At 36.7% G+C, this 24,607-nt stretch overlaps 1 protein-coding gene across 1 annotated transcript in view; it reads left to right on the forward strand.

Moving 5' to 3' along the window:
• The window catches only part of RAD51C (RAD51 paralog C), a 28,261-nt gene extending 7,004 nt beyond the window's left edge, over positions 1-21,257 (forward strand). The window contains exons 5-9 of the mRNA XM_020908718.2: positions 6,327-6,458; positions 11,710-11,776; positions 12,510-12,570; positions 18,974-19,034; positions 19,648-21,257. Of these exons, the coding sequence (XP_020764377.1) occupies positions 6,327-6,458; positions 11,710-11,776; positions 12,510-12,570; positions 18,974-19,034; positions 19,648-19,764 (438 nt within the window). The 3' untranslated portion in view covers positions 19,765-21,257. The remainder of the gene's footprint in view (positions 1-6,326; positions 6,459-11,709; positions 11,777-12,509; positions 12,571-18,973; positions 19,035-19,647) is intronic.
• Positions 21,258-24,607: the final 3,350 nt, after the last annotated feature.

Raw genomic sequence — 24,607 nt, forward strand, 5'->3', positions numbered from 1 at the left:
TGGGCCATCTTTATGTCCTCTTTGGAGAAATTTCTACTTAGATCTTCTGCCCATTATTTGATTGGTTTGTTTTTTTGATATTGAACTGCATGAGCTGTTAGTATATTTTGAAGATAAATATATTTTGGTCACATCGTTTGCAAGTATTTCCTACCATTCTGTGGGTTGTCTTTTCGTTTTGTTTATTGTTTCTTTTGCTATGCAGAAAATTTTAAGTTTAATTAGGTCCCATTTATTTTTATTTTCATTGCTCTAGGAAGTATAATGATCCAAAAAGTTATTGCTGCGATTCATGGCAAAGAGTGTTCTGCCTGTGCTTTCCTCTAAGTGTTTTATAGCATCTGGTCTTACATTTAGATCTTTAATCCATTTTGAGTTTATTTTTGTGTAGAGTGTTAGAGAATGTTCTGATTTCATTCTTTTACATGTGACTGTCCAACTTTTCCCAGCACCACTTATTGAAGAGACTGTCTTTTCTTCATTGAATATTCTTGCCTCCTTTATGGTAGATTAATTGGTTGTAGGTGCATGGGTTTATTTCTGAGCTTTCTGTCCTGTTCTGTTGATCTATAAGTCTGTCTTTGTGTTAGCACCACACACTTTTGATTACCATTATAGTAGAGTCAGAAGTTGTGGAGACTGATTCCTCTGTGTTTCCTTACAAATTAAAATTTTTTCTCTTCTAGATCTGTGAAAAATGCCCTTGGTAATTTAATCAGAATTGCATTGAATCTGTAGATTACCTTGGATATAGTCATTTGACAATATTGATTCTTCCAGTCTAAGAACATGATATATTTTTCCTTCTGTGTCATCTTCAGTTTCTTTCATTAGCGTTTTATAGTTTTTGGAGTACGCATCTTTTGCCTCATTAGGTAGGTTTATTATTATGTATTTTATTCTTTTGATGAGACAGCAAATGGGATTATTTCTTTAGTTTCTCTTTCTGATCTTTTGTTGTTAGTATATGGAAATGCAGCAGATTTCTGTGTATTAATCTCTTACCTTGCAGGTTAACCACATTCATTGATAAGCTCTAGTTACCATTTATTTCTGTGTATAAATTATTCTCTGGGGAATTCCCTGGCAGTTCAGTGGTCAGGGATCTGCCCTTTCACTGCTAAGAAAGCTAAGATTCAATCCCTGGTTTGGGAGCTAAGATTCCACAAGCAACAAGGGTGAGGCCAAAAAATAGAAATTCACATTGGTAACTTTAATTTCAGCTATTGAATGACAGCTTGAGTTGAATGACAATGCTTGGGGTTTTTTTGTTTTTTGACAGTGCTTGTTTTATCCTACCCTCTCAAACTCTATCATTCATTGACTTTCCATTATTCAGTATAATCTCCCTTTTGAGAGATCAAGGAACCTCACCAGAGTATATTCAGGAACTTGCTCTCTAAACTTGTAGGAGAAAAGTCATCAGTGTGACAGTTACTACTTAGCAGAAGGTCCAGATTTTTGTAATTCAGCCAGTTTCAATAAAATCTGTACTGTGGAGAGGAAAATAGACTTATTTCTATTTTTCCATTATAGATTAGGATATGTAGCTGCTCTGATTTGAGCAGAGAGGTCCTTGGATGCTCTTGGTATTTGGGACTCCTTGCAAATACCCTAGAACAAAAACATGTAATTATATAGTATTTTCCTGTGCAGGTTTTTCCTTCTTTTGATTTAATGATCACTCCTAGTTATTGAATTCATTTTCCAAAAGTAGTAGCATATTTCCTCAATTTATTGTGTAGTTCACAATGTAATAGATATAGGCACAATAATTTTTAAAAAGTTTTGACATATGGTTGATTTATAATGTGTTAATTTCTGCTATACTGCAGTGATTCACTTATACATATTCTTCTCATATTCTTTTCCATTATAATTTATCAAAGCATATTGTATATAGTTCCCTGTGCTATACAATAGGACCTTGTTGTTTATACATCTTACGTATAATGTTGATAGTTTGCATCTGCCAATCTCAGACTTCCAGACCATCCCTCCCTCATCCTGCTCCCCACTGGCAACCACTAGTCTGTTCCCTACGGACACATTTTTTAAGATCAATCTGGTTATGACATTTTTTTTCCATCACTTTATTAGAAGTCTAGACAGCAAAACAAATCAACTCGATCTGTAGCTTATTTGCTTGCTGATTTCCATGTAGAAAATACTCCTATCATAGCTGATTTCAAGTATGTCATTGGACGTGGAGTAGAAAAGAAACCGTGCACATCGTTATGTAGTGTTTCCACTATAAAGGTAAGATAGAAAAAAAAAGAAAAGAAAAGGTAAAATAGATGTAAATAACCTTAAGAGCATAGATAATAGTAAAATGTAGTAGGGGTGAGTTTTCAGTATTTATTATCCATATTTTAATATAATTCATTTACTCGTAAATTTATATAGTTTATTTGTTACTGATGACCATAGTTGATGATGGATTGGTAAAACTTCTAAAAATTTAGCTCTTGCTTCAAGAACTGTAGCATTTGGCCTCAGCACACCACTGTTCCTTTCTGTCATTTCCTATCGCTCCTCCTCACTACTTTTTTTCTGATCCTTTAAACATTCCAAACCTGTTTGAGTCTTAGGGCCTTTGACCTTCCTGTTCGTAATATACGTGAGTTGTCTTTCTCTCCTAGAGGTTCTTATCCAGGAGTCAGTTCTTTTTTTTTTATTTATATGTTTATTTATTTTTTTAACAATTTAGTCTTTTATTTGCCCAAGGCCAGCTATTGCAGGCACAGAGGCCCCAAGACTTCCAGAAGGGATGGGGGTGGGGGGAGCCATCCTGCCTTCCAGGTGCTGCCTGCCCCATCCTGCTTCCTGAAGGAGATGGGAGAGTAGAGAAAGTGTACCCTTGCACCATCAAGTATCTCCTCAATTTAGTGCGTCAGTCACTCAGTCGTGTCTGACTCTGCGACCCCGTGGACTGTAGCCCACCAGGCTCCTCTGTCCAAGGGGTTCTCCAGGCAAGAGTCCTGGAGTGGGTTGCCATTTCCTTCTCCACCAGGAGTCAGTTCTATTACCTGCCTTCTTATTGATGGCTCCCTCACGTCTAGTCTAAGTTTCCCTCTACCCACCACCTACTTATTTGTCATTTCACCTGGTTTGAATTTATTTATAGCCTGTATCATTATCATAAATTATCTTATTCAGAACTTCTGAGTTGGTGAACCTGTGGAAGTGCTAGGAGAATGGCTCTGGGAGAGAACGTGGAAGCTCTGTGTCCCTTCCCCATACCTTCTCTATGCATCTCTTCCATCTGGCTATTCCTGAATTATGTCCTTTATTTTTTTTCTAATTGACACATAGTTGATTTACAGTGTTGTGTTAGTTTTTCTGGTGTACGGCAAAGTGATTCAGTTATACGTATATATACATACTCTCTTTCATATTCTTTACCATTATGGTTTATTCAGTTCAGTTCAGTCGCTCAGTCGTGTCCAACTCTTTGTGACCCCATGAACCGCAACACGCCTGGCCTCGATGTCCATCACCAACTCCCGGAGTTTACCCAAACTGATGCCCATTGAGTCATTGATGCCATCCAACCATCTCATCCTCTGTCGTCCCCTTCTCCTCCTGCCCTTAATCTTTCCCAGCATCAGGGTCTTTTCAAATGAGTCAATTCTTCGCATCAGGTGACTAAAGTATTGGAGTTTCAGCTTCAACATCAGTCCTTCCAGTGAACAATCAGGACTGATCTCCTTTAGGATGGATTGGTTGAATCTCCTTGCAGTCCAAGGGACTCTCAAGAGTTTTCTCCAACATCACAGTTCAAAAGCATCAATTTTTCGGTGCTCAGCTTTCTTTATAGTCCAACTCTCACATCCATACATGACTACTGGAAAAACCATAGCTTTGACTAGACAGACCTTTGTTGACAAAGTAATGTCTCTGCTTTTTAGTATGCTGTCTAGGTTGGTCATAACTTTCCTTCCAAGGAGTAAGCATCTTTTAATTTCATGGCTGCAGTCACGATCTGCAGTAATTTTGGAGCCCAAAAGAATAAAGTCAGCCACTGTTTCCCCATCTGTTTGCCATGAAGTGATGGGACTGGATGCCATAATCTTAGTTTTCTGAATGTTGAGCTTTAAGCCAACTTTTTCACTCTCTTCTTTCACTTTCATCAAGAGGCTTTTTAGTTCCTCTTCACTTTCTGCCATAACGGTGGTGTCATCTGCGTATCTGAGGTTATTGATATTTCTCCCAGCAATCTTGATTCCAGCTTGTCCTTCTTCCAGCCCAGCATTTCCCATGATGTACTCTGCATATAAGTTAAATAAGCAGGGTAGCAATATTCAGCCTTGATGTACTCCTTTTCCTATTTGGAACCAGTCTGTTGTTCCATGTCCAGTTCTAGCTGTTGCTTCCTGACCTGCATACAGGTTTCTCAAGAGGCAGGTCAGGTGGTCTGGTATTCCCATCTCTTTCAGAATTTTCCACAGTTTATTGTTTATGGTTTATACAGGATAGTAAATATAATGCCCTGTGCTATACAGTCAGACCTTGTTGTTTACATATTTCTGTATATAGTATTTTGTATCTGCTAATCCCATACTCGTGATTTATCCCTCCACTACTTTCCCCCTTAGTAACCATGTTTTTTTCTATGTGAGTCTGTTTCTATTTTGTAAATAAGTTGGTTTGTGTCATGTTTTAGATCATACATATAAGTGTTACCATATTATATTTGTTTTTTTCTGACTTACTTCACTTATATGATAACTTCTAGTTCCATCCATATTGCTGTACATGGCATTATTTTATTCTTTTTTATGGCTGAGTAGTATTCCATTGAATGTATATGTGTATATATTATACACGGATATATATACTCCACAATTTCTTTATCTACTCATCTGTTGATGAACATTTATGTTGCTTTCTTGTCCTGGCTACTGTGAATAGTTGGAGAAGGAAATGGCAACCCACTCCAGTATTCTTGCCTGGAAAATCCCATGCACAGAGGAGCCTGGTAGACTACAGTCCATGGGGTCACAAAGAGTCGGACACAACTGAGCGGCTTCACTTCACTCACTTTGTACTTTATCTCTGGAGAAGGAAATGGCAACCCACTCCAGTGTTCTTGCCTGGAGAATCCCATGGACAGAGGAGCCTGGCGGGCCATGGTCCATGGGGTCCCAGAGAGTCAGACACGACTGAAGTGGCTGAGCACGCACTGTGAATAGTGCTGCTGTGAATATTGGGATGCATGTGTCTTTTGAATTACAGTTTTCTCCAGATACATGCCCAGGAGTGGGATTGCTGGATCATATGATGCTGAGTTATATCCTTTTATAATAAACTTGTAATCTATTGAGTTTAAAAAAAGATATTGTTCATGTATTTGTTCACATATAAATTGTCCCTTACTCCACTAGAACATAAGCTGCAAAAGATCAAGAATCTTGTTTCTTGTTCCCCAGTGCATGGAACAGTGACTAGCATACAGTAGGTGTCAAATACTTGTTGAGTGAAGTAATGAATGAAAGATATAAAAACAGCTTACTAAGACAGTGCTTCACAAAAGCTTCTCCTTTTGTCTAGTTCTTATAAAAATATATAATTTGTCATATTTTGTTTATAATTGGATTATTTTCCAGACTCTGTTTGTTCTTGGATCTTAGGTTATATGTTATTCTAACTTCACCTTAGGAGCCATTATTTAGATTCTATTAGAAATGAAACTGTCGTGAAAATGTTTATTTATTATCTGTAAGTAAACTTTGTTGGTGAGAATTCAAAACAAACTTGCCTCTTGCTGAATTCTGTAATGGTTAGTTGCCCTATAGTGTATTCCAAATTAAAGAAAAATATACCAAAAATTAAGCTTTTGAAAAAAACTTTTATACTTTAATATTTGAGAGGGGTTTTTTTGCTTTGTTTTTAACATAAAAAGAATCCTGAAGATAAAATTGACATTAATTGAAAAATTGATTTTACTAAGATTTTCAAAGTGTTTTTTATTTGTCCACCTCTGTGAAGACTGGGTATAGTGGCAAATTACGAGAAAATTGTAATTGCTTCTTTTTATTGAATAATTATTTCTTTGAATTATTTATTCAAGATGAGAAATTATTGAACTAGAGTATAGTCTAACTTCTGGTGACTAGTGTAGAAAGCACTGAATAGTTTTCTACCTGAGCAAATTAAAGTTTTTGAAGAGTAGGAAATAGAACGCTGGATTTTAAGATTTTCTTTCTTTTTTCCTGTAATGGACTCTGCTTTGTGGTTGCCATTTATTATTTTATTTTATTTTTATTTTTTTATTATTTTATTTTAAATACCAAACCTAATATCATTATCTCTTTTGTAATTAGGTTCGATTAGTGATAGTGGATGGTATCGCTTTTCCTTTTCGTCATGACCTAGATGACCTGTCCCTTCGTACTCGATTATTAAATGGCCTAGCCCAGCAGATGATCAGCCTTGCAAACAACCACAGATTAGCTGTAAGTATTATTAGTAAAGGGAGTTTTGTTATAAAGTCACGATTTTATAAAATGTTGAAGTGTAAGGAATTCCCTGGTGGTTCAGTGGTTAGGATTCTACTTTTCTGGTGCAGGGGGCACGGGTTTGATCCCTGGTCAGGGAACTAAGATCCTGCATGTTGTGCAGTATGACTAAAATAAACAAAAATTAAATGTTAAAGCCTAGAAATAGCAAAATATAAAATTTGTCTGACTGAAAGCAAATAATATGGACATACAGTTCTTTTTTAAATTATCATTTTGGCTGTCTTTGTTGCTGCACGCGGGCTTTTTCTAGTTGCAGCACGCAGGGGTACTTCTCACTGTAGTGTGAGGGCTTGTTATTGTGGTGCTTCTCTACAGCAGAGCATAGGCTGTAGGTGCGTGAGCTTCAGTAGTTGTGGCTTGCAGGCTCTGGAGCGCTGGCTCGGTAGTTTTGGCTTACTTACCATGTAGCATATGGAATCTTCCCAAACTAGGGGTTGAATATGTATCCCCTGCATTGGCAGGTGGATTCTTAATCACTGGACCATCAGGGAAGGCCCAGTGTACAATTGTGAATGTAGTTTTGTTTCAGTTTGGTTTCTATAAAACAAATGAAATCTAGTCGGAGTGTTGTATATCAGTTTTTCTGGAAAGAAAAAAGCATAGCCAAGATGCTGAATTATAAAAAGGACTTTGTTTGATAAAGAAATGCTAGCTTTGATAATTACATTGTTTTCTTTGTAATATACTTGATGTTTCTCAGGTAAGCTCTTCCAACATTGCCATTTTTCTTTTATTCTTGAGTCTTTGATTAATACATAATGTAGAATCACACACTCCGATGGGTAGAAAAATTGTGTAAACAACCTAGATATTTAGAGGTGGAGCTAACTGTTCCAGATATGTAATGTGAGGAGAGCGGTAAAGATAAGCTCCAAAGAACTAAAAAAGGAGTGAGGTGAAAACTTTTTTAACTGCCTGTTTGCGCTTCCATCTCTGCAGCTTCATCCCACCACTGACGCACACATACATGCTTGTCTAGGAGGGAGATGGGAGGTCAAACTAGTTACAATTAGAATCCTTTGCACAAAGTAGTAAATAACTCCTCAATAAAATCACTTCAAAGCATACATTTTTTTCTGTTGAGTTTTTAATTTTTTTTTTCTTTGCATATGCTGAAAACATGGTATCCTGCCTTGAATTATTTCTTGTCATTAGTTTGTAATTTCTTGCACGTTCAGTCGTGTCCAGCTCTTTGTGACCCCATAAACTGTAGCCTACCAGGCAGGCCCCTCTTTCCAAGGAATTTTTTTTTAGGCAAGAATACTGGAGTGGGTTGCCATTTCCACCTTCAGGGGATCTTCCCAACCCAGGGATCAAACTCGTCTCCTGCATTGGCAGGCAGATTCTCCACCCCTTGAGCTACCTGGGAAGCCTGATTGGTGATTTAGCATTGTGTTAGTATCAGTGAAGAGTCCCCAGTAGGGGGCACTCAAGGATAATGGGTTGTATAGTTCCTTAGGTTTTTGCTTTTGTTTTTTAACAGAAAGAGCTTCATCTTTGCTGATTAAAAAAGTAATCTAGGGAGTTCCCTGGTGGCTTAGTGGTTAGGATTCCAGGCTTTCATTGCCGTGGCTGAGGTTCAGTCCTTGGTCAGGTTACTGAGGTGCCACCAACTGTAAAGTGCAGCTCCCCCCACCACCACCGCAAAAAAAAAAGAGTAGTCTAAACAACATTATGAAATGTCACCCATTGTTTAGAGTCAACAACTTTATATATGCTTCCTTGTCCATATGTCCAATTACTTCTGAAAATTTTAAGCCAAAAGGGATATCTCTCTTTTTAAACCTTTTGTTATGTATTAACAACTTGCTCTCAGAAAGTGTATTCCAAAGTATGTTCTGTACATCAATGAATGGGAATTCTTTTTGTTGTTGTTTATAGTTCAGTGGAGGAAAGATAAAATTTATTTTGCTGATTTGGATAGTATAAAGAATTCCCATATAACATTTCCCAAGATTTGCTTTTTCCTTCTTATTCTCTCTCCCCACTCTCTTTCTGTACACACACACACACACACACACACACACACACAGAGTTTATGTGTATATTTTTCTTAAGTGTTTAAAAAGAATTGCATATATATCCGTTTGTCTAATAATACTTCAGTATATATTTCCTAAGAATGACAATAGTCTCATATGGTATCCAGAGTATAGTTATCAAATTTAGGACATTTAATATTGTATTGAACTTTAATATTTAATCCATATTTTAGTTTTATCACTTATCACAATGATGTCCTTCATAGCAATTTTTTCCCCAGTTCATTTTGCCAGCAGGAATCACATTTGCTTTTAACTTTTGTGCCACTGCTATGTTTTAAGAATATAAGCCAGTACGTTTAGAGAATATCTCTGTATTTTGGGTTTCTGTGATGTTTCCTCCTGATTAGATTCCAGTTATACCTTCTTTTTGTGTGTGGCTAAAATAGAAGATAGACTTTTTTTCTTGAGGTATAATTCACCTTTTAGAGATATGTTTTATTTATTAGCAGAAAAAAATTTAATAGCCCTATTAGATATAGTTAATATACTATAAAATTCACCCTTTTAAAGTGTAGCTCAGTGCATTTTGGTATATTCAGAGCTGTGCAACCATCACAGCTATCTAATTTTAGAATATTTCTATCACCCCCAAAAGAACTTTCATACGCATTCACCATCATTCCCCATTGCACCCTCCCTGTAGCCACTAACAACCACTAGTCTGCTTTCTGTTTCTATGGATTTGTCTTCTTTGGATACTTTATATAAATTTCATACAGTATGTGGTCTTTTATGTCTGGCTTATTTCACTTAGCATAATATTTTCAAGGTTCATCCATGTTGTAGCACATACCAGTATGCTTTTTGTGACTGAATAATTTTGCATTTTATTTATATATTGCATTTTGTTTATTCATTTAAGGACATTTGGACAGCAGAAGTATTCTTAAAGCTCTGAAGTTCATAATTTCAAAGTGATTATTATTTCACTACTTTAAAAATGCCTTTTTTTTTTTTTTTTTTGGCACCATCCTTCACAGTTTTCAGGAAAGCCCAGAATCCTGACCACTAGTCCACCAGGGAGGTCCTAGGACTCATTCTTTAAGAGCTTGGAGTAATTACACAATAACTTTCATTTATATCATGGTAAACCCAACATTTTTGCAGAAGGAGTATTAATTATTTTATAAATATTTTCTAGTGATGCAAATTCTGATTTTGGGATGTTGAACAACTGGTAAGCCAGTATGTCTATTTACATTTGCCTCAAGGTGTGTAGTAGATAATGTGTAAGATGTGTGACAGTCTGTAAAGCAATGTTGTCTGACAGAACTTTCTGTAAAGATGAAAATGTTCAGTCTGATAAAATAGTTGCATGGTTGTTGAGCACTTCAAATGTGGCTAATGCTGTGGAAGAACTGAATTTCTAGTTTTAATTAGTTCTTAAAAGCTATATGGCTAATGGCTGCAGAATTGAATAGTGCACCTTTAATCAAAAGGTGTTGGTGTAAGTAAATATCCCACTTGCTAAAGATTAAACACTTGGTAGTATGTAAAGACAGAGAAGGCAATGGCACCCCACTCCAGTACTCTTGCCTGGAAAATCCTGTGGACGGAGGAGCCTGGCGGGCTACGGTCCATGGGGTCGCTAGGAGTCAGACACGACTGAGTGACTTCACTTTCACTTTTTACTTTCCTGTACTGGAGAAGGAAATGGCAACCCACTCCAGTGTTCTCGCCTGGAGAATCCCAGGGATGGGGGAGCCTGGTGGGCTGCCGTCTTTGGGTCGCACAGAGTCGGACACGACTGAAGCAACTTAGCAGCAGCAGCAGTATGCAAAGAGTATTATTCAACGTGTTGTAGATGCCAGTTAGACATATATTTCAGTTAATTACCAATTTAAATTCCTGCTTAGCTTGTTCTGAAATACCTGGCGTAAGGTAACACATGGAAGACCACTGTGGCCTTCAGAGGAGACTAGAGGATGGTGCTGTCATCCAGTTTGTGCCTGACTGAGATCTAGATCACAGATTTCTCCTTTGTAGATGAAAACTTTAGGGTGTTGATCACTATGGTGGGAAAAGCCAAATAGCCTTTTCTTCCTCAGTTTTCTTAAAGAATTGGTGGATTTTTTTTAGATCTTTTCTCATTGCTTTTTTAGAAGTTCTTTACCAGTTTCAGCTTGCAGTAGTATCTGTCTTATTTCTGGAGAGAAGCTGTATATTGGAACCATATTTAAAATAACCGTTTCTGGAGAATTTTGGATGAGAAGGTGCCAGACAATCTGACTTTTACTGTGTTCAGTTAGCCTTAAACACTTTTTGTCTCTGCTTTCAAATTGCTATCTTGTGGGACTTCCCTGGTGGTCCATTGGTTAATAATTGAGATTCCACTGCAGAGGGCACAGATTTGATCCCTGGTTGAGGAACTAAGATCCTACATGCTACGTGGTGCAGCCAATAAATAAATAAATAAATAAATAAATAAATAAGATTGCTATCTTTTAAATATATTATCTTTTCTGTAGGCCACTATATGTAAGTTCAGTTCAGCTCAGTTCAGTCGCTTAGTCGTGTCCCACTCTTTGCGACCCCGTGAATCACAGCACGCCATGACTCCCTGTCCATCCAGAGTTAGCAATATCGTTAGCCTTGAGGCCATCTGTGAGTAAGACAATACCTGCATCTGTATTATCTGAACAGTCTAGTATAGTTATAATTTGGAGTCATTTGATCTGTTACTGGATTTTATTCTTTCCTAGTTCTCTTAATTATTCTGTGCTCTCTATATGATTTTAGGTCTCCTCTCATTCTTTGCCTCAGTTTGCTATTTTTCCTGTAAAATCATAAATGGTAATATTGTCTCTCCCCTAACAGTATAAACACTGAGTTAATTTTATTAAGGATTTTATTTTTTAGTTTGGCCACACCACGCAGCATGTGGGATCTTAGTTCCCCCACCAAGGATCAAACCCGTGGCCAAACTGCATTGAAAGCACAGTCTTAACTACTGAACTGCCAGAGATTTAATGATTTTATATTCCTTTGAATGAATATATTCTAGAGAGGCAATAGTGATAAAGAATACAGATTCCCTTGTTTCCAGTGCTCCTAGTTATTAAGTTTTTACACATGGTGTCTTTAGACCTTGTAGTTTTGGAGGGAGACTCACCTAATTTTCTCACATTTTGCTTTTGTAGGTAATTTTAACCAATCAGATGACAACAAAGTTTGATAGAAATCAGGCCTTGCTGGTTCCTGCACTGGGTAGGCAATTAATCCAACATTGGTAGTTACATTTTCTTCTACCTCTTTGGTTTGATGCTTGTTAGGTATTGTAAGTTCCATGATAGCAGAGAAGACTGTCTCTTATTTGCTGATAAATCTTAGTGTGGAACACAGTGCCCTGAGATACTGACTCATCCTTTCAATTGTTTAACATTTTTTGAGCATCTACTCTCTGGCAATTCTTGTGTCAGGTCCATAGTGTATAAATATTCATAAGATGATTCTTGTTCTCTTATTTGTGATTTCTTAAGAAATCACACACTCTTAAGCAGGAGAAGGGGTGAATCCATTTAAATACAAATCACACTGTAACAAATAAGGTTATGACTCTGTTTCTAACCTTACTCTTGGTTTTATTAGGACACAGTGCTTCAAGATTTATTTATACTAAAATCTTTAAGAATATTCTGTCAGAGGTTTTGCTTTTCTTCTGGTGGTCAAAATATGTCAGTAAGCCTGTTGATAAGGAAGATTGACAAATAGATTGACTCAATAAAGTTTTCTGAAAGCAGGTGGAGGGTAGTGATAATGCTCTGCAGTATTTCCACAGATAGGTAAAAATCTATTAATTTCAGGATGTTAGCCTTTACCTGGTTTTTTGAAACCAAATATACTTCCATTATGTTAAATTGAGTAAAGTAAAACTGTTTTTGGTCAGAGGCGTTCTGAGAGACTTACAATCTAGTCAGTTATCCTGTTCTTTTTCCCTCAGGGGAAAGTTGGGGACATGCTGCTACAATACGGCTTATCTTTCATTGGGACCAAAAGCAAAGGTCAGTATAGAAACAGGTTAGTAATTCTAAATATTGGGTAAATTACACTGAACAGTTATCAGTTCCTTAGAGCGAGATGAGATCTACAGTGCCCCATGAACTAAAGCTTCTGTTGCCTTCATCACCTAAAACAGGCATAAAAAGATGTTGTTATACTGCACAGTTAGCTACATAGGAAATTCTTTGGAATATTTAAATGATGGGGTGCACCTGAAATGAGTAGGTGGCCAAAGAATGCCACCTTCTAAAGCTCTTTGAAATCAAGTACCATTTATTCACCATGCAGGGGGAGGTGAGTACTCTGCGTTCCTGGAGTGGATTGAAAGAGTAAAATCAGGACAAAAGGAAAACTTTTGAGGTTAGCTTTAGGACTTTAATTTATGTGGAAAATAGGATGGTTTTTCTTCATTTCTTAATATATTTCTTGTATGAAATTGTGTCTATTTTTGTTTTCTTTTATATTTCCCTACCCTACTTTTGTTATCCAGTTACTTACTTGCCTTTCACAAGTATTGTTCTTGAAAATAAAACTATGGCAGCATGAAACCTTTGTGTTTGTTTTTAAAGCTACTAAGCAAGTGAACAAACCACTTTTCATTTTCTTCAAAATAGGCAATTGAAAGCTATGGAGTCTAGAAATGTCAGATTTATGCCAGCCTCTCTGCTTTGAAATTAATTGACATAACCAAGAGAACTTGGTTTGGGAATGCTCCAATAAAATGGGGAAATTGAGACAGCATGTGGATAAAGAAAAAAAGGATTGCTTTAACACATACTGGGTTTGGTCAGATATAGTATTTCTTTATCTGCATGTCTTCATTCTTGTACAAAGTGAAAAAAATCAAGCCTGACCAAGTTAGGTCTTACTGACCCCGAGCTCATAGCAGAACTGATTACATTTCTGTACATCTTTTGTAACTAGTTCATGCAGTTTGTGTTGCTTTTAAAGATGGCATTTCCAAAGAGTTCAGGTAATTTTTCCCCCCATAATGCATAGTGCTTTACCACCGACTTCCATCCCCCCAATTCTATAAATAAGTCATTGTATACTGAATTCACAAAAGCAGTTCTTTTCTCAGCAACAAACCCTATTGTAAAGATTTGGCAACAGTTCTCCAGATGAGAGTATTTCGAATGTATTGTTTATATTTTTCCAGATTGAGGTTTTCTGTAAAGTACATCTCACTGTTTAAATGTTTTTAGAAACTCCCCCTGAGCAAGTGTACTATAGTGGTCTTCTTCTACTATTCTAGTATTAAATACTCAATAACAGAATACATCTAAGAAGCGAGAAAAATAGGAGTAAAGAAAGATGCTTCTTTCATCTTTTTCTTTGTTTCTTTCATCTGTTTATGCACTCATCACAAGGAGAAGTTTCCCTTTGTCAAATCCTAGAAGTTAGCATTGGTTGGAAAAATCATGCTTACTTTCTTCGGAGTTAACCATTTTATGACTTCAGCCTCTTACTAATCCTTCCCAAGAAATTACTGGTGTAGAACACTTGACATTGAATAGATAGATTTAGGGGAAATCTACTGCTCTATGAATGTTTTTCCTGTATCTCATACTATTTTAATGAGTGCTTGCTTGTGCTAGGTATTTAACTGTGCATCTTATATACAGCATTGCAAATAACCTATTCAATAACTCTTTTTAACCAAATTTAACTATAGTGGATATACAATTTTATATGTTACAGGTATACAATATAATGATTCAAAAGTTTTAAAGGTTATGCTCCATTTAAAGTTATTATAAAATATTGGCTATATTTGTTGTATTGTACAGTATACCCTTGTAGCTTATTTTATACATGATAGTTTGTACCTCTTAGTCCCCTACTCCTATACTGCCATTCTCCCCCTCCCCACTGGTAACCATTCATTTGTTCTCTATGTCTCTGAGTCCTTCAGTAACTCTTTGAAGGCTCTACACCTATTATCATTACCAGTGAGAAGATCAAGGCACTGGAAGATTAAAACATAGTAAATAGCAACTACCATTTTTTGAATATTAACTGTTCTTTATTGTGCTAAGTGCTCTGTGTGTGTGCATACATAAAATTTCATTTTATTTTACAAAGAACTCTTATGACATAGGTACAGTATCCATATTTTATAGCTGGCTTTATAAAAGTCCATTCCTTTTCTCCTATAATTGCTGTTTCTTGAAAGTAATTATATCACTGCATTAATTGCTAGTGAATCTGAAGGTATATCTTATCCTCCTTTTAAGGTAAAAACCTTTTATGCTAAACTGCTTTTTTCCCTAGGCTGTGGATATATGATAAGTATTAATGCATACTTTGTTATAATCAGAAGAAGTTGACTTCATTTAATAAAATCAACATTGTTTTATTCTTCATTGTTTGAAATTAGATATCTTTTAAGTTATTAAAGTTGCATGAAATCTTGTATGCATTTTAAAATATAGTGTGTCTTGAAAGAATGGAAATAGAAATTCATGCTGGGGGAAAATAGTTTATTAAAATGAACACTTCTAGCCTGAGCAGAAAAATGAAAACCTTGACTTGCCAGATTTATATTGAGATTGAACTTCAGTGTCCCATATCATGTCCCAGTCCCAGTTCTTCACTAGGATTTTTACCCTTTGACTAGTAACAGAATAACATTTCAACAGTTATTAAAAGAAATACTTTTGTCTCTGTCCTGTATATTTGTGTGGGTTTTCCTCCAATTTGCATATTCATGATAATATGAGGCCAAGATTGTTCAGAATTATACCAGTCTTTGCCAAGAAGATCTGGTGGTAGAGTGGAGTAATATATCAACACCCCCACACAGTGTTTCATATGTGTCTCAGCTTTAGAGCACAAATTGTGCTTCTGTCTTGTTTCTTCCTGACCTAAACTATGTAGTTCAGCCATATGTTAAGCTTCATCTCAGCTGGGGCCATGAGCCAAGTGATTCTTCGTTTAGTTTGTTGTTTTAAAAGATATCTTGAGATGCAGACATGAAATACAAAATTTTGTTTTTACCTAGAAATTTGAGGAAGATTTTTCCACCTGAATACATAATGTCCATTTGACTTTAGGATTCTTAATAAACTTGTAAATACTTCTTACAAGCTTATTTCCTTTTTAATAATTTTCTCAGGAAAGTCGGATGTATGGGTACCTTTTTGGACATATGGTGATATGAGGTGATTTAGATACTCATTTTTCAGAAGGTTAGCTAACTTTTGTTTTATTGGATCAAAATGTGTGATTTTTTAATTTTAAGGAGGTGCCTCTATTTTTCCTGTTTCATTTTGCATTAAAGATAGACAGTCAACCCTAAAGTATTGTAAAAGTTGATGATTTCACTCCCTAATACAACTATTCTTATGTTACATATTACTTTGCAGTTATTTTATTTATGCATACAGTTGCAATAACAAAGATGACATTTTGAATTCTTCTGTTTTCATCCTGAAAAAACAAACTTAAAAGCTAGTGAGTGGATGATGGTCTCTGATTGCTTCTTTTTTGAATTATGCCTAAGTAGCAGGGCAGTTTCAAAACTGAAAGAGTAACAGATCATAAACAAAAATGGCCTTCTTAAATTATCTTTGAAAACAAATCAATGTTATATGTAAACAAATAATCTTTCAAGAGAGTCTATGATTTTTCTCTTAGAATCTTCATTGTGTACAGTTATATCAGTTTTTAAAAATTGTGTTAAAGTATTCATAACAATTTACCATTTTAACCGTGTAAGTGTACAATTCAGTGTCATGGAGTACATTCATATTATTGTACAATTATCACCACCATCCATCTCCAGAATTTTTTCATCTTTCCATACTGAAACTTCATGCCTATTAAATAGTAACTACCCATTCTCCACTCACATCAGCCTCTGGCAGCCACCATACTACCTTCTGTCTCTGTGAATTTGACTAATCTGCTGCTGCTGCTAAGTCGCTTCAGTTGTGTCCGACTCTGTGTGACCCCATAGATGGCAGCCCACCAGGCTCCCCCCGTCCCTAAGATTCTCCTGACAAGAACACTGGAGTGGGTTGCCATTTCTAGGCACTCATTAATATAAGTGGAAGCATACAATATTGTTCCTGTTGTGACTGGCTTTATTTGACTTAGTGTAATGTCTTCAAGGTTCATTGCAGCAAATGTTAGAATTTCTTTCTTTTTTAACACTAACATTCCATGGTATGTATATACCACATTTTGTTTATCCAATCATCTGTCAGACACATGAGCTGTAGATTCTACCTTTAGCTTTTGTGAATAAGTTATATCAGTTCTAAAGTAATTGTTAAAAGGCACTTTAAAAGTTTTTGCTTGTAAAGTTGACCTGTGAACAGGAATTTGAATTACGTGGGTCCACTTATAGATGTATTTTTTTCAATAAATATAGTCTCTGTATTTTCATTTTGGTGATGGTGGTTTAGTCACTAAGTTATGTCTGACTCTTGTGACCCCATGGATTGTAGCCTGCCAGGCTCCTTGGTCCATAGGATTCTCCAGGCAGGAATACTGGAGTGGGTTGCCATTTCCTTCTCCAGGGGATCTTCCTGACCCAGGGATTGAACCTGAGTCTCCTGCTTTGCAGTCCAATTCTGTAGCAGCTGAGCTATGAGGGAAGCCAGTGAGATCACAGTATGTGGAATTAAAAGAACTGGGGTTGAGTCCTAAATCTCTCTCAACTTCCTGCTCTTGGATAACTCAATCAATTCCTTTGTTTTTGAAGCAGAGTATTTGGATTTTGGGGGTTTCCTAGGTGGCACTAGTGGTAAAGAATCCTCCTGCCAAAGCAGGAAACATAAGAGACTCCTGTTTGATCCCTGGGTTGGAAGATTCTCCAGAGGTGGGCATGGCAACCTACTCTAGTATTCTTCCCTGGAGAATCCCATGGACAGAGGAGCCTGGCAGGCTATGGTCCATAGGGTCGAAAAAAGCTGGACACCACTGAAGCAACTTAGCATGCATGTACATTCAGGTTTTTGATTGCAGAGGGATTGGTATGTATTGTTCAAGGGTCAGCTATATTTGTTGCTGTTATGGTATTTGAGCATAGTTAATAAGAACCTAGATGTTCATCAGCAGACAAATGGATAAGGAAGCTGTGGTACATATACACCATGGAATATTACTCAGCCATTAAAAAGAATTCATTTGAATCCATTCTAATGAGATGGATGAAACTGGAGCCCATTATACAGAGTAAAGTAAGCCAGAAAGATAAAGACCAATACAGTATACTAACACAATATATGAAATTTATTTATTTATTTTTTTGCTTAACACATATATATGAAATTTAGAAAGATAGTAGTGGTAACCCTATATGCAAAACAGAAAAAGAGACACAGATGTACAGAACAGACTTTTGGACTCTGGGAGAAGGCGAGGGTGGGATGTTTAGAGAGAACAGCATCGAAACATGTATATTATCAAGGGTGAAACAGATCACCAGCCCAGGTTGGATGCATGAGACAAGTGCTTGAGGCTGGTGCACTGGGAAGACCCAGAGGAATTGGGTGCAGAGGGACGTGGGAGCGGGGATCGGGGTGGGGAATACATGTAAATCCATGGCTGATTCATGTCAGTGTATGGCAAAAACCACTACAATATTGTAAAGTAATTAGCCTCCCACTAATAAAAATAAATGGAAAAAAAAATAAACTTAGAGAAAAAAAAAAAGAGTTTAGAATTTTATTTCTCAACTACTTTGAGCTTTCAGTTTTAGAGTACACAATAAAATTGTACCTAAACAGACCTTGTCCTGTTCTGACAATGATTTTTCTGAACATACTCATTTTGAAAGAATGTGTTTTCCTAGATTGTTTATATTAGTATAATGAGTGTGTGTTCCTTAGTTGTATACCAAGAAATTGTCTTAATGCTTCTCATACATAAAAAATACACAATTACCATAGAAAGTTTGAAAGATATAGATAATCAAACCAAAAAATAACCTTTACCTTGTAATAGCAACTTAACTTTGTGGTTGTAGTCTTCTAGTAATTTTTCTATATAAAATATGTATTCAAGCTTACTCATAAATGTAGGATCATACAGTATAACTTATACTTTGTATATTGTTAGTATTTTCCCATCTCATTAACTATTTTCTTCCACCTTATTTTAAGTGTAAATAGTATCTTGTCATGCATAAAATGATTTATTTGAATTAGTCATTGTCTTTTTAGGTTGTTTTAAAATTTCAGTTATGCACACAATTCTATTGTTATTATATGTAATAGTTATTACTTGCTATATATAGTTGTTTTAAGGAAGTGTTTTTTATATTTATTTGCTTTGTGTGTTCTTAGACAACAAAGTAATAGAATTATAATGAAAAACTATAAATTATGAACTCAGTCATCTGAGCTAATTAATTAAGATCATGTGTTTGTCTATATTTATTTTTCCTCTAAGCAGGTTGGCGACATTGTATAAATCACCAAGCCAGAAGGAATCTACAGTACCGTTTCAGATCACAGTCAGTATTACTTGGTTAGAGTGGGATTTTGGTGTTAGTGGGCAGTAATTATTTGAAAAAAGCATTTACAAATTGCTTCTGTTAACTTCTGTAGGCAGTGAACATATTTGAGGACAGATTTTGATGTTTAGAACATTATCCCCAAAATAGTAGTGTATATAAAGAATACTCTAGTCACAATTGAACTGAAATTTATTCTTAAGAACAGAGGAAATACTTATTTGTAGGGTAGTGTGTTCCATGTCCTGGGTAATGTCAAGATATTAAAGATTTTTTTTCAGCTGTGCCTTGTGGCATGTGGGATACTTCCTTTCACTTCTTGTAGTAAAGCCACCGTAAAGTTTGTTAGGATTGACCTTTAGAGATTATTTTTATAATGCACTATTATTTCTCCATATGTGTATGTGTAAGTAAATACACAAGAGATTCTAGATAAAAATAGTATAGTCCTGGCTTGGACACTCGTCTTTGAGGTTTATCCTCTTCATTCACAGTGGTTGATAACTTCTATCCCAAGAATAAAGTAGCTGTCTTATTTCTTTAAAGTATTTGGAAGCCCAGTTGTTATTTCAGATGTTCTTAAAGCATACTTGTATACTTTTTCATCTTGCAGCCTCAGGGGTTTAGAGATGCTGTTGTTGCTACTGCATATTCATTGCAAACAGAAGGTTCATTGAATTCCCGGAAGCGATGGCGGGACTCAGAGGAAGAACAGGAATCCAAAGACTAGGCTCAAAGTATACATATGTATTGATGCCTATGAGAGATGGAATGTTTATAAGTAGTAGACTCTTACTTTAGAGTATGAACACACTATGGTGTGAATGAATTAAGTCTGTATGTTAAGTGAATGGTGAATGAACAAATCAGGTCTGTATTAAGTGAAACTACTTAAATATTCTCTGAAAGAGTTCTAAATTAGCAGTGTTCTATAGTTATATGTGAGCCTGTTTTCATTTTAATAACATTGAGTAGAGATATTACAGGCATTGTGTTTTGCAAATGTGGAAAGCTGATCTCATGTGGCTAATCTGAATTTAATATTCAGACTTTTTTTCCCTCATTTCTTTGCCAGTTGCCTAGACATTTCCAGGAAGAAAAGATTTTTTTTCACATTCCCGTTGTGCTCTCCTCTTTAAATGTAGCTTTGATAACTCTTAAAAAATGACCTATTTCTATTTTAAAGAAAAGCCAGCACCATGAGTCAGCATATTATTACATTCAGTTGATGGGTAGGATACAAACTTTAGATGACCACTCTGATTTTAGTGACCTCAATCCTAAAATTGAAGTCATCGGTTCATTTTTTAATGTTATTTTATAATGTTAAAGGAAATACTTAGAAATTGTTATCCCATCTAGAACATTGACTGGAACATACATCTTCCAGAATATTCAGGTTGATAAGCTCACAGTCATTTATTTCTGTATTTTTGAAACATGATGTGATCCAGTTCTAGGTGTATTGACATTTTCCTTTGAATAATCTTAACACTGCTTGAATAAATTAAAAATCTGAATTCTTGAGTGGTTTCAAAGTCTAAAACTGTTTTGGTACCTGGTTCATCTTAGTACTTCTTAATTCATTTACAAGATTTACTTTGACTCCTGGAGAAGAAAATTATTTAAGTGATTGAATATTATATAATGTGCCAACCATATTTTCCAGATTTTAGTGACAGTTGGTACTTCCTGTCCCAGACTGAACACTAAATTCATAAAATTTTTAACATGTAGTTATTCTGTAATTGATTATACAGTCTTAACTATAGTTTTGCAAAGACTTTTTAAAAAGCAAAAGAAGGCTCTGCTCGCCATTATACCAGGACATAAATCAGGACTGTCCAAGGAAAATCAGGTTTACGGGCATCCTAATTATCCAAGACTAATTTCAATTGATTACTTTAGGATAACCAAATGTAGCTATCTTATTTTTGAGGGCTTTAAGGCATATGTTTTTATTATAATTAATGCAGTCCTTGTCAAAATTGACTTGTCATTTTATATTCTGTCTACTCCAGTCATAACATCAGGAGAGTAAGGGGGTTGTTAAGTGATAAATATCAGTGTTACCAGTCATCAGAAACTGTAAGAGCTCATTTTCTAAAGCTTATAACACTGTAGTTTAAAAGAACTGTAAGACTCTGAATATAGACAAAGCCAAGTGTATTTCTTTTGTTTGCAACTTTTAAAATAAAATTTACATATCATAGTTTTTCAAAATTGTTGCTATTGCTGAAAAGACATTTATTTTTCTAGTTATAAACTCAGTCTGCTTGGGCTGAAATAACAAAATACCATGGAATTACACAACAGAATTTTCTCATGGTTTTTCACAGCATCCTAGCATGGTCTGGTTCTGGTGAGGGCTGTCTCCCTTACTTGCAGACAGCTGCCTTCTTACAGTGTGCTCACAAAGATTTTCCTAGGTGGATGTCTGTGGAAAAAGATCATTCTCTCTTCCCTGTCTTATATGGCCCCCAATCTTATGAGAAATCCACTCTTATAACCTCATTTAACATTAATTACCTCCTAAAAGCCCTGTCCTCAAATAGATTGGAGGTAGGGCTTCAGCATATGAATTTTGAGAGGACACAGTCAGTCCATAGCATTCTGCGCCTGGTCCTCCCAAATTTATGTCTTTCTCACACAAAACATGCATGTCATCCCAGCAGCCCCAGCTTATTCCAGCATCAACTCTAAAGTACAAAGTCTCGTTAACATACCCTCTTGGGGCTTTCCTGGTGGTCCAGTGGTTAAGAACCTGTCTTCCAATGCAGTATATGTGGGTTCAATCCCTGGTTGGGGAAATAAGGTACCACATGCCATGGGGTAGGTAAGCCCCTGTTTTGCAACTAAGACCCAACATAGCTAAATAAATATTTTAAAAGATATCATCTAAATTTTTAAAAAATAAAAGATATCATCTAAATTAGACATATGTGAGATTCCAAGTACAATTTTAAAAATTTATTTATTTGGCTGCATTGGGTCTTAGTTGTGGCACATGGAATCTTCACTGCACCGCATGAACTCTCTAGTTGTATGCAAGCTCAGTAGCTCTGCAGCATGTAGGATCTTAGTTCCCTGACCAGGGGTTGACCCCTGTTTCCTGCACTGCAAGGCAGATTGTTAATCACTGGACCACCAGGGGAGTCCCCAGGTATAATTCTTCACGAGGCAAAATTCTTCTCTGGCTGTGAATATGTGACACCTGACATGTGTTTCCAAAATACAGTGACAGGACAATGATAGAATAGATGTTCCAAAGGGAGAAATCAGGAGGAAAAACAAGAGTGATGGGTCCCAAGGAAGTCCAAAGCCTAGCAAGGTAAATTCCATTAGATCTTAAGGGTTGACATTAATCCTTTTTGGTTTGATACTCTGCCTTCCAGCCCTGCTGGCATGGCAGTATCACCTCACAGCCCTATGTGGGAATTTTGCCCCTGAACTCTGGCCAGAGGCCATCTGACCTGTTGAAAACAAGGCACTAGTCTTGATGACCTCTGAATGGCCCTCACGTTTAGTTTTCCTTCTTCTTAAAGAATAACCTGATGTTTGCAGCAAAACAGTTCTCAAATTCTGTCAAATCCAAGAAGTCAGCCTTCTTTCATGTTGTCCTGTCTCTGCCCCTGACAGTTCAAACTGGCAGTGATTCTGCTCTTATAATCCCATAAGCTTTTCATGGAGTGATGGTCCAGCCACACCCCTGATGTCCTCTTCAGAACATGTTGTCCAGTTTTTTGCAATATGGATAGGCTGAGAATTTTCCAAATCTTTAGGTTCTGGTTCCTTTTTGCTTATCAATTTCATCTTTAATTCATGTATCTCATTTTGCATTTTACTATTAAGTAAGGAACCAAGCCACTCCAGTACTTTGCTTGGACTCCTCAGCTAAACAGCTGGTTTCATTACCTGAAACTTCTAAATTCCATAAAGCCTGTGTCCTACCATGTTATAACAAGGGTCATCTTTTCTCCAGTTCATGATAACATATTCCTCATTTCTGTATGAAATCTTACCAGAATCACCTTTAATATCCATATTTCTAGCTTGCCACCTCTAAACTCTTCCAGCCTCCATTACTGTCCCAAAGCTTCTTGCCCAATTTAGGTATTCCTTAAAGCTATGCTCTGCTTCTCAATACTAAAATCTGTAGTGATAGTTTGTGCTGCCATAGCAAAATCCCATAGATGGGGTAGCTTCAAACAAGTTTATTTTCTCACAGTTCTAGAGGCTAAAAGTCCCAGATCATGGTGCTTGCATTGTTTCTGATGTGGTGAGAGATCTCTTCCACGGCCTCTTCTCACTATGTTCTCACGTGATGGGCAGACGTTGAGAGCATGAGTGAGCAAGCTTTCAGTTGTCCTTGTAAGGGTGCCAATCCTATCATGAAGAACCTGCTCTTATGACCTCGTGTGTATGCATGCTAAGTCGCTTCAGTCATGTCTGACTCTTTGCAACCCTATGGACTGTAGCCTGCCAGGTTCCTCTATCCATGGGATTCTCCAGGCAAGAATACTGGAGTGGGTTGCCATGGCCTCCTCCAGGGGATCTTCCCAACCCTCGAACCCGTTTCTCTTAGATCTCCTGCATTGGCAGGTGGGTTCCTTACCACTAGTGCCACCTGGGAAGCCCCAACCAGGTCTCCTGCATTGCAGGCAGATTCTTCATTGAATGAGCCACCAGAGAAGACCCTCAGTTCAGTTCAGTTGCTCAGTCGTGCCTTGACTCTTTGCAACCCTGTGGACTGCATCATGCCAGGCTTCCCTGTCCACCACCAACTCCCAGAGTTTACCCAAACTGATGTTCATCGAGTCGGTGATGCCACCCGACCATCTCAACCTCTGTTGTCCCCTTCTCCTGCCTTCAATCTTTGCCAGCATCAGGGTCTTTTCCAATGGGTCAGTTCTTCACATCAGGTGGCCAAAGAATTGGAGTTTCAGCTTCAGCATCAGTCCTTCCAATGAATATTCAGGACTGATTTCTTTAGGATGGATTGGTTGGATCTCCTTGCAGTCAAAGGGGCTCTCAAGAGTCTTCTCCAACACCACAGTTGAAACTGAATCCCAGAGCTCAGTTAACCTGAATTACCTCCTAAAAACCTTGTCACCAGCTATAGTCACATTGGAGGTTAGAGAATAAGAATAACAAGAATTTGGGGGAGATACAATTGAGTCTATAGTAAACAAAATACATACACAAATATAGTTTTTAAATTACATAGTATTGTAACCTTTTTGTAAATTTTAATATATCCTCATGTGTTCCACATAATTAAATTTTTCTGTAATAGTTCTCAATGGTTGTGCCTAAGGGAATGGCTACCCACTCCAGTATTCTTGCCTGGAGAATTCCATGGACTGAGGAGCCTGGCAGGCTACAGTCCAAGAGGTGAGAAAGAGTCAGACACAGCTGAGCAACTAACACGCATACTTTTAAATTTTCTTTTAAAGTTTTAGTTATTGGATCTCCTTGCAGTCCAAGGGACTCTCAAGAGTCTTCTCCAACACCACAGTTCAAAAACATTAATTCTTCAGTGCTCAGCTTTCTTTAGAGTCCAACTCTCACAT

Source organism: Odocoileus virginianus, chromosome 17, assembly GCF_023699985.2.
Source record: "Odocoileus virginianus isolate 20LAN1187 ecotype Illinois chromosome 17, Ovbor_1.2, whole genome shotgun sequence".
Taxonomy (NCBI): domain Eukaryota; kingdom Metazoa; phylum Chordata; class Mammalia; order Artiodactyla; family Cervidae; genus Odocoileus; species Odocoileus virginianus.